This window comes from Equus quagga, chromosome 5 (genome assembly GCF_021613505.1).
Source record: "Equus quagga isolate Etosha38 chromosome 5, UCLA_HA_Equagga_1.0, whole genome shotgun sequence".
Classification (NCBI taxonomy): Eukaryota; Metazoa; Chordata; class Mammalia; order Perissodactyla; family Equidae; genus Equus; species Equus quagga.
Genome location: NC_060271.1, coordinates 55,071,090 through 55,086,200, shown reverse-complemented (window position 1 = coordinate 55,086,200; position 15,111 = coordinate 55,071,090). Strand labels below are relative to the sequence as shown.

General features: G+C 38.2%; 1 protein-coding gene across 1 annotated transcript in view; it reads left to right on the top strand.

Annotated features, from left to right (window-relative positions):
- Positions 1-15,111, top strand: part of SLC9A2 (solute carrier family 9 member A2) — a 90,113-nt gene that overhangs the window by 65,278 nt on the left and 9,724 nt on the right. The window contains exons 6-8 of the mRNA XM_046662276.1: positions 2,719-2,808; positions 3,758-3,828; positions 9,745-9,906. Of these exons, the coding sequence (XP_046518232.1) occupies positions 2,719-2,808; positions 3,758-3,828; positions 9,745-9,906 (323 nt within the window). The remainder of the gene's footprint in view (positions 1-2,718; positions 2,809-3,757; positions 3,829-9,744; positions 9,907-15,111) is intronic.

Sequence of the window (15,111 nt, the reverse complement as noted above, 5' to 3'; positions counted from 1 at the left end):
TCAAAGGTTTTTTTTTCTCTCTCTCCCAACCAGACACGCAAGCTCCTAGAATATAACATGGAGCTTGGGGAACTTTCTATAATGTACACAGATGCCACGCACTCTACCGCCACTATAGATAGCTTGAAGAAGGAAGGAAGGGGAGAAGGGAGGGCGAGGAAGGAAGGCAGAAGCCATCCCCTAGGTCCTACTGAGCATGACATGACGACAGTAAATAACTCAGAGGAAGGGGTGACTATTAAAAGGAACTGTTTAAACAAATACATATTTTTAAAAGACAGTGTCAATCTCCATTGCATATAATCAATATGTTTTATTAATTATAAACTAAAATATGTGGTATTTTTAGAAACTCGATTGATCTGGGCACCAGGCCACACTGACTTCCATAGTAGATCAGTCTAGTTTTATGTGTGACGGTGTGTTCACTTCTAGATTATCCGTCTAGTGAAAGGAATCACATAAGGATTAGGGCAGGCCCTATGTCCTTTCCTTATTTTTATCTCCTATATTTACAAATACCAGGCACTCATTATTACTTACTAAATGAATATTGATAGAAACAAAGCATGTGAAACAATACTTAGTGTCCTTAGAACACATTATATAGTATTAAAAATTTTATTGATTTTGTTAATTTTTTTCCTGGAGCTATTATTAAACTGGTGGCGTCATGGAATCTGGAACTCAGTAAAATCACCCATCTCCATAAACCCCATGTTTAGACCCATTTTCATTTACATAAGTGAAAAATTACAGAATATGTGTTGGTTGGAAAACTGTTATTACCTCCTATGTTATTTCAAAGTGGCAGACTGAAATGCAAATAGAACACAAGGTATGTCTTATCCCAAACTGGTCAAAATCAGTTCATACTTCAGAAAGCTAAAGTTAAGCTGAAAAAGGCCCAAAGGTAGATTGATGGAACAAAATGACGATCTCCTGTAAAAAATGTGTGCGTGAGTATCACAGTTAGTTTATATTATCAAAGCATTCTTGAAAACTTGAAGACATGCGGAAAGGTGAGACAGAAATCAAATGCATGGCAGGGAGGGTCTCTCACCTCACCCGCCACAGTCCGGTAACCCCTTTGATACATGGATTCTTCGTGCCAAGTAGTGGCAGCCATCTACCAACCAAGCAAGAAACTTGGGGGATCTTCCTTGACCCCACATTCTCACCCATTTTAGTGCCGGTATCATATATCAGTATCATATATTAGCTGATTGTTTCTTTTGACATCTAGAAGTTCCGTATCAGTCTTCTTTTTCTAAAGTTTTCCGATTACATTTACTCTTCCAGACTAATTTAGAACTAACATCTCAGGTTCTGTTAAAAACGCTTTGGAATATGTTATTGGAATTATATTGCATATACATTGAGGGAAAATTTTCATCATAATATTGTTAAGTAATCCCATCTAGGAACTGTATGTGTCTTCTTAAAACTCAAATCTTTTTAATATCTTAATTTAGTTAAGTTTTATAGTTCTTTTTGTAAAGGGTTTGTGCATTTCATGTAGGATTATGTATATATATACATATGTAGAGAGAGTGTATAAGTATAAATAGATATTTAGTATCTATATAGTATACTATTATATATTAGTATTTTATTTTATATATTCTCTATCCAGTTTTCATTGCTATTGTTTAGGTGTTTATTTTGTTTCTTTTTGTAAATTAGTATATGGGATGAATTTGTGCATGTTGATTTTATGCCATTACTTCTCTAAAGTTGTTATTTTTAAATGAAAAAGAATTGTAGATTTTTTAGGACCAAAAATAGGTCATCCCTGAGCCACAAAACTCTTGTCATCCGTTTTCGGTATCTGTGCTCCTGCCTTTGTCTCTTATGTAATTGGCTGGGACGAGCAGAGCTGGGTCAGACCGCAGATCGGGAGTGTCCTTGCGTTGTTCCCAGTTCTAGAGGAAGTAATTTTAATGTTTCATGATTAAGTCGGATGTTCACTATAGATTTCTGGCAGGTATTTTTTATCCTATTCCTCTTCCTACCTTACTGAAAAGCTTGTTTCTCTCCCCTTTCTAAGTTCACGATGAACATGCCCACACCACTCTGTGCTCTTGTCATCTTTTGCTGGTGTTTGGTCTCTGCTGGGATATGCTTCCGACATCTTTTAAGACTCCTATTCAGTGCTCCCTCTCTACGAAGCCTTTGCGGACCCTCCCTGTGCACCTCTCTCATTCCTCCTTTCCCCACTTGTAGCTGTTTTTGGTTGTCCTTCTCCCTGTAAGACTGCGAAGTCCTGGAGCTGAGGTCCTTAGCTCTCCAGCTTTGTGTCCCTATCCTCAAGCTGCTGACATGTATGCAGAAGCAGCTCGATTAAAATTGTTCTAATAAATGAAAGAATCATTGAAAAGTTTTCTATGGCTAATGCAACAAGTGGGTGATTCCTCTGACTTGGATAGTACTTTATGATTTTTTAGAATTGCTTTGTTTTTCTATTTTTCAGAATTACTTTTCACTCTGCTGCATATTGTCCATTATTTTGTTTCTAATAGCAGGTGTTGGGACATGGCCCTCTGGAGATATGCCGGCTATTAAAGAGGAAGAAAAAATTAACAAAATGTTGCATATACTGTCTTAAATCTTGGGAGCAGGATATTTTTTGTTGGTTATCAAAGCTTAGGAGAATAAAAGTTATTCTTGAATTTTTAATTTTATTTTTTAAGAAACTTTGCTTTTTTTCCTGTGAAGGGAATAACTATCCGACCACTGGTGGAGTTTCTTGATGTGAAGAGGTCCAATAAGAAACAGCAAGCTGTGAGTGAAGAAATCCATTGTCGGGTAGGTGTTAACGTGGAATAACTATTTAAGTGAGAAAAGAAAAATTGTTGGAATAAGTCAAACAGCTTGGCACCGAGGTGCTCATCTCCTAAAGAAGAGGGAAATGGCCGAGGGTACGAGAGAGGGAGGCTGAGAAAGGCCTGCACTGGGGGAGGAGAGTGGAGGGGGCCCCGCACTGGCTTCTCCAGGTTCGCCTGCCCAACTCCCACACGAGCAGAGGGACAAGGAACCCCCTTTTACTGCTTCTTTCCACCTGAAAATGTTTGTACTTGAACATTATTACCATAGTATGTTTTCCAAAATTATGAGCAAATTGTTATGATGAGAAAAATAATCTAAGAATTGCATAATATTAGTATGAAAAACATCAATTTGTTTGAAGAGAAATTGTTTTTTATTGCTTTCAGTAAAAACAAACAAACAAAAAAACCAAAGAGCAAAAACTATCGGAGTCTTTGAAGTGTCTTTTGTTGTTAGTGCCATCGAGTCAGCAGCGCCCCTGTGGACAGCAGAGCGGACCTCTGCCTGGTTTTTTTGTGCCATCCTCTCTCCTTCCGGCGCTACATCAGACAATGCTGCGCTGCTATTCACAGGGTTTTCATGGCCAGTTTTTTTGGAGGTTGGGTGGCCAGGTCCTTCTTCCTAGTCTGTCTTCGTCCAGAAGCTCTGCTGAAACCTGCCTACCATGTGTCCCTGCTGGTATTCGAAATCCTGGTGGCAGAGCTTTCAGCTTCACAGCCACACGCAGCCGCCACAGTGCGACAACCAACAGATGAGTGGTGTGCTTCCCTGACCAGGAAATGAACCCAGGCTGCTGCGGTGAGGGCACCGAGTCTTCACCACTAGCCCACCAGGGCTGGCTCTTTGAAATTTAGACATGATATAAATAGAGTGGAAATTACTGATTTCAGGTAAAAATTAATCAATTAGCCTGCTTTTTCTGTTTTAGTTTTTTGATCATGTGAAGACTGGGATTGAAGATGTTTGTGGACATTGGGGTCACAACTTTTGGAGAGACAAGTAAGAAGGCCTTGTGCCATTATATTGTGAAGTGGCTCTGGATCACTCTGGAAGCGAGACTTATTGACTTGTGGTATTTTTCAGAGTTGCAAATCTTTCTTATGTTGTGCCATAGTACCTCCTTCAAGATAGATTGCAGCTATAACAGACCTGGAACGATAGTAGCTTTAACAAGATGGCAGCTTATTTCTCTCTTTTGTAATTAGCCAGAGGTGGCACTGTGGGTTTAATAGATGCCCTGTGTTCCATGGGCTCCTCCTGGTGTCAGGACCTTTCTGTCTGCTTGATTCCACCAAGAATCTCCATTTCCCAGGGTTCTTCTTGGAACAAAATGGCTGCTCCAGCATTAGCCATCATGTGCCCATTCCAGGCTGCATGCATGTAGGAATAAAGATAATAAAGAGGCAAAAAATACTTATTAGCTTCCTCCTAACCAGAGTTCTCAGAAGCTTCCACACAATTCTTGGGGTTATATCGCAGGGCCTGGCTCTATAAGGCCAGGACTCAGTCCGATGGGCATTTTTCCCTGCAGAGGAAGCTGAGGAATGCAGTCTGCTTAAAAACTGGGGGTTTCATTCCTGTTGGTTCTGCCACACATGTTGAGGGGCTTTGTCAAACGCAGAGCTTCAGAGCACCCGAGGGTGTGAATATACAAAGAGAAATAACAAACGTTCTTAAAGCTACGTTCTCTGAAAGATTGTGTGCGTTTATATAAATGTGTCTATCTATCCAGCTATATCTGTCTATATGTATTTTTTTTTTACCTTTAAAGGCTCTGTGGTGAATAAATAAGATTCAGTGTCTCTCTTCAAGGATCTTATAGTTGAAGTGGAAAAGGTAGGCTAGCCGGGCAGGATTAGGTCCATGCTTTAATATACACTGAAAAACAGACTTACGGGATCAAGAAGTAAGGGCTAATTCTGACAGCAGGGCTGGGACAGTGGGTCAGGAGCCAGCTCACACCGGCTGGTGGCAGCTGACTGTGCGCCTCTCCCCCTGACTCTATGTTCAGTGCCGTCCACGTTGGTAGTTTGGATCAGCCAAGGCAGAGTGTACCATGGAACCGGCAAATGCCTCAAAAATCAGGGCCTTTTTTTTTTTTTTTCCATAAAGCAATTTGTAAACATTTACCAGCACATCACTGGCTAAGAAAGACTTGAAGGAGGCCGCATTTCAGCTGGTCCCTGGAGACAGAGGGACAGGTTCTAAACCATGGATAGTGAATTCCTCTTAGTCCTCTTGCCTTTTCTTTCCTAACTTGCTGACAGATTTTTCCCCTCCTGCTGATTTACTTGAAGTTGCCCAAACTACTAATTTATGTAATTTCACATAAGGGAATCTTCAAGTGCTTACTCTTTGCTCACATGTTCTGACCTGATATTGTCTACAGAAGGCAGATACACTCAGGCCTCTACAATTTTGCAATATAATAAAGGCAACAAAACAGTCACACAGCAAACAGGTGTGTATGTGTGTGTATGTGTGTGTGTGATATCATTAAGTAATAAAATGAGTTATGAAGACTTTTAGGGCTAGAAAAACTTTTACAAGCCCGACCACACTATTTACTAATGTAGAAAGGTCCCTTGGATCTAGCCTTACTTCCTAAGTAAAGGAAAAATATTTTATTTGTATGGAGAGTACCCGATTTGCCGCACGAAGGCAAAAAAGTAAAAAAATATGGCAAACTAAAATCTCCATTGTAAAACTACACACAAAAAAATGACCATTAATCTTGGGCAGTAGTCGTGTTTTTGGAGGCAGGAGGTAGACCAGAGAACCCTCACCATCTGTCTGCCTCGTGACTTTCTGTGCTACCCAACTTTATGTCCCGGGGACCTTCCTAACAAAGACGGATCCTGGTCTGTGCCCCGCCGGGGATACAGAGCTCTCTGCCCCTGGTTCTCTATTGTTTTCATAGTCATGCCTATTTTCCACCCACCTCCTTACTTTCAACTCAGTCACTGTCTCCTTATCTCTGGCATCCTGTCCGGCCTTCCCTAAAGTGATAAGGGAGAGTAGTAGCCCAGAATGGTTTGTTCCTTTTCAAAAGTGAGGATTGGACTAAAGATTTATACCCGTCCTCTGCCTCCTGAAAAAAAATAGGGATGAGTAGGTATAGGATTCAGGTCAGCAGGCCCTGGGGCAACGTTAGCAGAAGGGAGAGATGGACCCTGTGGTCTGGTGGATTTGGTCTGGAACTCAGGCGAAAGAACATCAGAGAAAGTCTGGCTACGTCCTCTGTATCTTAAGCAGAGACAGTCTATCTGTAGGTACGTGAGTCTGTTCCAGGCCAACATCCACAGGCTGCTAGGCTTGTTGCATGATAAATAAAGGCGGCAGAGCCAACTTTGCCCTATCTGAAAGGTAATCTTATTCCATATCTAACATTTTTCCCTGCAGTGTACATACTTCATTTAGTAATTTCATAACCCTTATATATGTCTATTCATGATGTTTTCCGGTTAAATTTGAAATAATGTTCTGAATCGTCAGGTACACTGTATATGGCAGGTAGAGCAGGGAAGTTGGTGTGGAGGGATTTGGTGCTGGCACACGCCATTTATAAAATTAGTTCTGCTCAGATCCCATTTCTGGGGTGTACATAATTGTTGATGTTACTAGAAATGACATAAAATAGAAGTGATTGTTTTAGGTGTGTTTGGTGTCTTTCCCTCTCCTCTGAAATCCTTCTGCTATGGGTTTCTGGTGGTCCTGCCAGAGAAGTCTTGAGGCATTTGATCCTTTGAGAATGAAATGGGAGGGTCATGCTGTAGGGACGTTCCTCGAACTTGGCAAAAGAGTCTAATGATGGAAAAGGAAGCGCCTCTCTGTAACTTGGCGCAGAAATGAAAGGTGTGGCAATACAGCAAAGAAAGAGGGTGCACAGTTCCTACACTGAATAGATCAGATGTCATTGTCCTTAGTGTTTATTCTTCCTTTTGTTTATCACTTGTGAAAAGTTAAAACAATAGTAATAATAAAAGAAGTTTAAAAAGATGTCGTGTTGCTGCCAGAAGTCCTGGCTTAATGGACCTAACATAAAATTTAAAATAAACTTAGAAAAGTAGGCCCACTGTTTAGTGTCCTGGCCAGTCAATAGCAAAGCACTTTAAGGGTGACTCTCTTTAATTATTCATAGCCCTCCAGCATTTAGAACAAAGCACTAGCATCAAGAATGTGGGTTAGTGCTGTTTTCTTCATAAGACAGGTATGTCTATAAACCTCCTTGGGCTTATGATGATTGCTGTAATACACTTATTTCTTTCTCAACAAATATTTATTGCATGCTGTTTCACTTATATATTGGCACAGTAATGTTACATAACGAGCCACCCAAATCCTTAGCTGTTCAATGTAGCAGTCACTTATTATGAAAGCACATGAGTTGAGAGGCTGAGAGTCAGTTGGTCTGGACTGGGCTTCATTGATCTGGGCTGGTCTTGCTCATGTTTCAGTGGTTGGCTAGTTGTCAGCTGATCCTGGCTGGCCTTCTCTGATGTGACTGAATATCTTAACTCTGCTTCATGTGACATTCACCTTTGTCCTTGGACTGATGACTCACTCCATGTATATTTTTCTTGTGGTAATTGTGAAAGCACAAGAGGCAAGCTCTAATGAATAGTCCCATTTTAAGCCTCTGCTCCCATCATCATGTCTGCTAGTAGCCCATTGACCAAAGCAAGTAACATTATTGAGCCCAGTGGCAGGAAGCAGGACAAGGCAGGTCACCTAGGCCATGGTGGAAGGACGTTGCCAAGTAATATGGCAGAGGGTGTGGATATAGGGAGGGAATTGGGACCGAATGATCCATTCTCCCATATATGCCTACAGTGTGCTAGGCTCAGTTTAGGCACAGGTGACACGGGGAAATAAAAACAAAACCAAACTGCTATGGAGCAAAATATATCTGGGAAGCAGAATAGGAAGTGCTGCAGGGGGTGACATGCAGTTTTAATGGGATGGATAGGAAAGGCTCTTTTGAGAAAATGGCTGTCAAGGAAAGACCTAAAGGAGGTCCGTGAATGGGCCCTGCAGGTGTGTGTGGGGGAAGAGTGTTCCTAGTAGAAAGGATAGGAAGTATGAAGGCCCAGAGATGGAGCATGGCTGCAAGTTTCCAGGACAGGAAGGAGGCCGATGAGCGGGACCTGAGTGAGAGGAGCACAGTACCAAGAGGTGCAGCCCCAAATGGTGGAGGGCCTCCAGGTCATTGTACTTTTTACTCAAGTGAGATGCAGACGAATGATATAGTGTGAAGACGTTTTAACAGGATCACTCTGGCTTCTGTATGGAAGATAAGCTGTAGGAATGCACTGGTGGAAGCAAGGAGACCAATTAGGTGCCCACTGGAAGAATCCATTGGGAGCCGATGGTGCACCAGGGTGATGTCAGAGGAATTGTAGGAAACACTTGGATCCTGTATGTATTTTGCTGGTGGAACCAACAGGAATTGCTGATGGAGTAGACATGAGTCTTACCTTGCTAGAGCTGCTATAACAAAACACCACAGATTGGGGGGCTTAAATAATGGAAATGCATTTTCTCACAGTTCTCGGGGCTAGAACTCCCAAGACCAAAGTGTGAGTAGACTTATTTCCTTCTAAGGGCTGTGAGGGTAGGATCTGTTATAGGTCTCTCGCCTTGGCTTACAAATGGCCTTCTTCTTCCTGCCTGTTCACAGTGTCGTCCCTCTGTACATGTCTGTGTCCAAATTTCCTCGTATTATATAAAAACCAGTCACACTGGATCCGGGCCCACCCTCATGACCTCATTTAACTTAATAAAGACCCTGTCTCCAAATACAGTCACATTCTGAAGTCCTTCAACATGTGAATTTGGGGGCGGGGGAGGGGAGGGAGGAACATTTCAGGCCATAACATGGAATATGAGAGAAAGAGAAGGATCAAAGGTGAAATTAGTGTTTTTGACCTGGTAACGTTGTCTGAGATGGGGAAAACTGTGGGAGAAGATCAGTTCAGTTTGAGCATGTCAAGCTTGAGATGCCCCTTAGATACCCAAATGGAGATATTGAGTAGGAAGATGGAGATTCGTTTCTGGGGTTTAGGAAAGAGTTTGGAGCTGGAGATGCAAATGTGGGAGTTATTGGCATAGAGATGCTGTTAAAATCCATGGGACTGGGCAAGATGGCCAGGGGCATGAGTGGAGGTAGAGAAGAGGACCAGGAACTGAACCCCAGGGCACTCCTACATTAAGAGACCAGAAAGAAGAAAAAGACCCAAAAAAGAGGCTGAGAAGGAAGTGGCAGGGAACCCAGGGCAATGTGGTGTCCTGAAAGACGATGCTTTAAGCAGGAGAGGTCAGGAAAGGTGAAGACTAATAGTTGGCTGTTGGATTTGTATTGTGGGGGTCACTGATGACCACCATATGCTAGCCTCAGTAGAGTATTAGAGGCAAAGGTCTGGTTTGTGGATGTTCAAGAGAGCATCTGAGGAGAAGAATTGCACATAGGGAGTATTAACAACACTTTTGAGTCATTTTACTGAAAGGGGAAGCAGAGAAATAGGAAATATAGAAATACATGTATTTTAATCTATAATTAGGGAATTTTAGACGTATGTATGTCATGGCTATATACAAAGTTGTACCAATATGTGCCATATGTATGTGGTGTGTGTATATCTGTATGTGTGTGTGTGTCTGTGTGTGTGTGTATACTTATTTTATATATACACATATATTCTGGTATGCAAACATATATATATATACACATATATGTGTGTGTGTGTGTGTGTGTATATATATATATATATATATGTATAATGATTGGAATAACTAAACAGTGCTACTAAATTTTTTCCCTGGGAATAGTGGAAATGATTTTATTGGTAAAGACAGGTTTTTTTCTTAGTCAGTTTAGCGTTAATTCATTGAAGCTTTGATTATCTTTATTTCCAGGTTTAAGAAGTTTGATGACAAATACCTGCGTAAGCTTTTGATTCGGGAAAACCAACCCAAGTCAAGCATTGTGTCCTTATATAAAAAGCTTGAAATAAAACATGCCATTGAGATGGCAGAGACTGGGATGATAAGTACTGTCCCGTCTTACGCATCTCTAAAGTAAGTACTGTTTTGTAAATAAAAGTTACTATCACTAAGTATGTCCTTATAGTCTTTCAAAATCAGTAATAATAACAAACTTGACCTATGTCCAAGAGAGATACCTGATGACCTCACAGCAGAAGGAGATTCTGGTTAAAATGTGAAAGCCTAGAAATGTGGACATTATGTTATGTTATGTCATGTCACTTCGTGTCACATTACATTATGTTATTTTAGAATTGATTAGTCAGAAAATACTTTGTCATGTTTAGGATAATTATGCGTTTATTATATTTGCTTTGGGTAATTCCATGCTTTTTGAAAGTAAATTAAAGCCTTTTTAGCAGGCATTTTGAAAGGGAATATTTTAAGATGTGTTATATTTGTTATTTCAAATATGCATGTAATTATATAGCTATTTCCTCATAGATTATTCACAGAATCATAGTTTAAGGCTTGGAAAGAACATTAGTGATCATCTGTTGCAGTGGTTCTCAGCCCAGGCTGAACATCAGAAACACCTTGAGAGCATTTAAATAATACAGATGCCTGGGCTCCAGCCAGACCAATAAAATCAGGATCTTTTGGTGTTGAGGCCCAGGAATAGGCATATTTATAAGTTCTTCAGATGTTTCTAATTCGCAGCCAGGATTGAGACTCTAAGACTATATGGCTTCATTTGTGAATTCTACCAAAAATTTAAGAAAGAAACAATACCATCTTACACAAACTCTTTCAGAAAGTAGAAAAAGAAGGAAAGCTTCCCAAATAGCCTTATTAGACCACCATAATTTTGATGGGGAACCTGACAAAGACACTTATAAGAAAGAAAAATTGCAGATATAATATGTCTGTAAAAATTCTAAACAAAATATTAGCAAACCAAATCCAGAGATAGATTAAAAAGGATATGAATCACAATAATTTTCAGTTTATTACAGAAATACAAAGATGGCTTAATGGTAGAAAATCAAAGTTATTCACCACTTTTATAGCATAAAGAAGAAAAATCATAGGTTATCATTTATCTGAAATAGAGGCAGAAAAATTGTTTGATGAAATTCAATATCGTCTTAGTTATTTTAAAAAATGTCTAAACAAAGAATAAAAGAAACTCTTCCTTAAGATGATAAAGTTTATTCACAAAACACAATCTTAGCAAATATAGTTTTTAATGTTGAAAGATTTAACCTGAGATCTGGAAGAAGGATGACTATTATTACTATTTCTATAAATATTTTACCAATGCTAGGCGGGAAAAAGAATAAAAAGATTAAGGACAGGAAACAAATAAGTAAAGCTATCGTTATTCACAAATAGCTTGATCGTTTTTACAGAAAATCCAAAAGAACCTGTAGATAAATAATTAGACATAATACGCAAATGTATCCAAGTTTCTGAATACATGGCAAGAAAGCAAATCAGGGGTAGTTTTATGAGTATCAACAAACAGAAGATGGCATTAAAAAAATGCTTAATGTAGAATGACATCATGAAACATCATGTATATCAGCATCAAACAATCATCAAAAAACACCAAACAGCAACATGAAATTTAGAGAAAATTTGCAAAACCTCTCACAGAAAGGCCAAAAAAGATAAGTTAAAGATTAAGAGAAAGCCTCAATATTGTAAAATTTTCCATTCTCTTCAAGTTGACCTATGAATTCAAAGCACTTCCATTCAGAATCCCAGGGTTTGTGTGTGTGTGTGTGTGTGAGATTAGACAATCTTGTCCTAAAATTTCTCTGTAAATGTAAAGGGCCAAAGTTAATCAAGATAATTTTGAAGAACAAATTTGGAAGATTTACTCTATTAAGTAACAAGACTTACTACAGAGCTATGTGATACTGGGCCAAGACAAAAGGACAAACAGATCAGATCAAAATAAGAGTTTGGAAGAGACCCACCTGTATGTGGCCACTTAATTAATGACAAAGTCTACAGTACAAAGCAGTGGAGAAAAGATGGCTTAAAAAAAAATCGTCCTGGGTCATTTGATAATTAGGAAGTAAAATGATATTGAACAGTATTTCACATCGTATCAAGTCAAGGGATATTGTATATCTCAATGTGAGGAGTGAAACAATAAAGTGAAGATTATATAGAGAATGTCCTCTTAATGTTGTGATAGGGGAAGATTTCATTAAAGGAATGAAAAAGCAAACCACAAAGTGGGAAAAGATACTTGCCTCACAGAAAACTGACAAAGGTCTAAAAAAAAAGACAATCCTAAAAAAAAAAATGGACAAGAGACTTGTTCAGGCATTTTACAAAATAGGATATTCAAATGTTCAATAATCATATGTGTTCCAAAATATATATATGAGATATCTTCATCGAAGCATTGTTTTTAATATCTGAAAATTGGAAATAAGCTAAATACCCATCAACAGTAAAATGGATAAATTTGGTATATCCATGTAATGGAATATTATACAATGATTAAAATGAATTAACTACAGCTACGTGCGATAAGACAGATGAATCTCCAACATAGTGCTAAACAAAAGAAGGTAAATTTAAAAGACCACATATTGTATTTAAAAGACTCCATTTATATAGAATTCAAATTCAGACACATCTATGAAATTAGAAGTTAGGAGAATGGTTATCTTTGGCAAAGAGGGAGTAGTGATTGGTTAGGGGACCACGAGTGGTTTCTGGGATTCTAGTTAATGTTCTGTTTTTTGGCTTGAGCAGTAGTTGCATAAGTACATTCACTTTGTGACAATTCATTGAGGTGTACATGTAAGATTCATGCACTTTTCTTTCTTTGTATTTTATTCTAATAAAAAGGTGTTAAGTATAAACAAGGGAAGTACTTGTGCACTTATCAGTAGAGTTATGCAAACATATGCTTGCAAAGACCTGATGGGAACATTGTACAAAAGAATCAGATGCCAAAAAGATTGTTACGTACTAACCTTATTTGTTTCTTCCAACTTTAAAATTCTGTGAATTAAATTTGCTATCAAAAAACCTTACTAGAAAGCCGGAAAGCTGTCTAAACAACAATGTCTCAATCTAAAAATAAGCTTTTTAAAAATCATCTGAGCAATTGAGGTTGAGGCAAAAATGAATGATCTATATCTAGATAAGTCTGTCCTGCTGAAGCCAGAAATTTCTGTGTCCATTCCTTTGTGTGTATCCATTACCCATTGTGCATAGGTGCTTGCACCTAAGTAATTAGTGTTATAGTTGGTATACAGTAATAGCAAGTTTGCACTTAAAAAAATGTAAGAGAACTATGCTCCTTAATTTGTGTGTCCTTGCCCATCTTCTGTAAGATCTGCATTTATATATATTAACCTTCCTAACTTTAATTTATTTTCCTAATTTATCTTCTTATCTATTTATTTTATTTTTATCTATTTATATATTTTTGGAGGCCCCCTCAAAGCCTTTTTGAAGGAGTTAAACTATATAAATACAGTTGAATATCATTGGGTTTTTTACAGTAGTTATATTCTACAAAGTTTCTGTCAACACTGATTTGTGACTATTGAGTCATTGCTCCTAGGGGGAATACAGAAAATCCTGTGAGCCTCTAGTCACAATGTTTTCATCAGCTGATTAATACATAATCTTGTTTTATATATATTTCTGTTTAAAGACACCTTATTTAATAGATACTGTTGATTCATTATCATTGCACTCATGGCCAACAGCACCATAACTCGTGCTTTAACAAAGCTTACCTAACACACATTTTCTCCAGAAGGCACATCACAGCCTTCTTTCACTTAGGAACATTAGACAGCACTTCAGAACTATGCTTAGGACCTAAAGCTCTAAAGGGAGAAATAGAGAGCAATACAGTGATAGTAGGGGATTTTAATACTCCACTTACATCAGTGGATAGAGCATCCAGACAGCAAATCATTAAGGAAACATTGGCCTTAAATGACATATTAGCCAGATAGACTTAAATACAGAATGTTCCATCCAAAAACAGCACAATATGCATTCTTGTCAAGTGCACATGGAACATTTTCCACGATAGACCATGTGTTAGGCCACAAAACAAGTCTTAATAAATTTAAGAGGATTGAAATATCAAGCATCTTTTCCCAACCACAATGATGTGAAACTAAAAATTAATTACATGAAGAAAACTGGAAAATTCACAAATATATGGAGGTTAAAAAACATACAGTTTGTTTGCATGAACAGCCAATTGGTCAAAGAAGAAATTAAAAAATACTTTGAGACAAACAAAAATGGAAATATAACATACCAAAATTTGTGGGATGCAGCAAGAGCAGTTCTAAGAGAGAAGTTCATAGCAATAAATGCCTACCTCAAGACACAAGAAAAGTCTCAAATTAAAAAACCTAGCTTTACACCTCAAAGAACTAGAAAAAGAAAAACCAACAAAGTCTGAAGTTAGCAGAAGGACAAAGGTTAGAAAGAATAGCAAAGATTAGCAGAATAACAAAGATTAGAACAGAGAAATAAATGAAATAGAGCCTAAAAAGACAAGAGAGAGGATCAATGAAACTAAGAGCTGGTTCTTTGAAAAGATAAACAAAATTGACAAGCCTTTAGCGAGACTCACCAGAAAAAAAAGAGAGAGGACTCAAATAAATAAAATCAGAAATGAAAGAGGAGGTGTTACAGTTGATGCCACAGAAATACAAAGGATCATAAGAGAATGCTATGAACAATTATACACCAACAAGTTGGACAACCTGGAAAAAATAGATACATTCCTAGAAATATACAACCTACCAAGACTGAATCATGATGAAATAGAAAATCCAAACAAACAGTTACTAGTAAGGAGATTGAATCTGTAATCAAAAACCTCCCGATAAACAAAAGTCCAGACAGCTCATTGGTAAATTCTACTAAACATTCTAGGAAGAATAAACCCCAATCCTTCTCAAACTTTTCTAAAAAATAGAAGAGGAAGGAATTCTTCCAAACTCATTTTATGAGGCCAGCATTATTCTGATATCAAAACCAGACGAGGAAACCACAACAAAAGAAAATTGCAAGCTTGCTTCGTTTTATTGTGCTTTGCTTGATTTGCTTCACAGATATTGCATTTTTTACAAGATTCCCCACCAGCAAATAGATTGTGACTCACTGAAGGCTCAGATAATGGTTAACATGTTTTAGCAATAAAGTATTTTTAATTGAGATATGTGCATTGTTTTTTTAGACATAATGCTATTGCACACTTAGACTACAGTGTAGTGTAGACATAACTTTTAT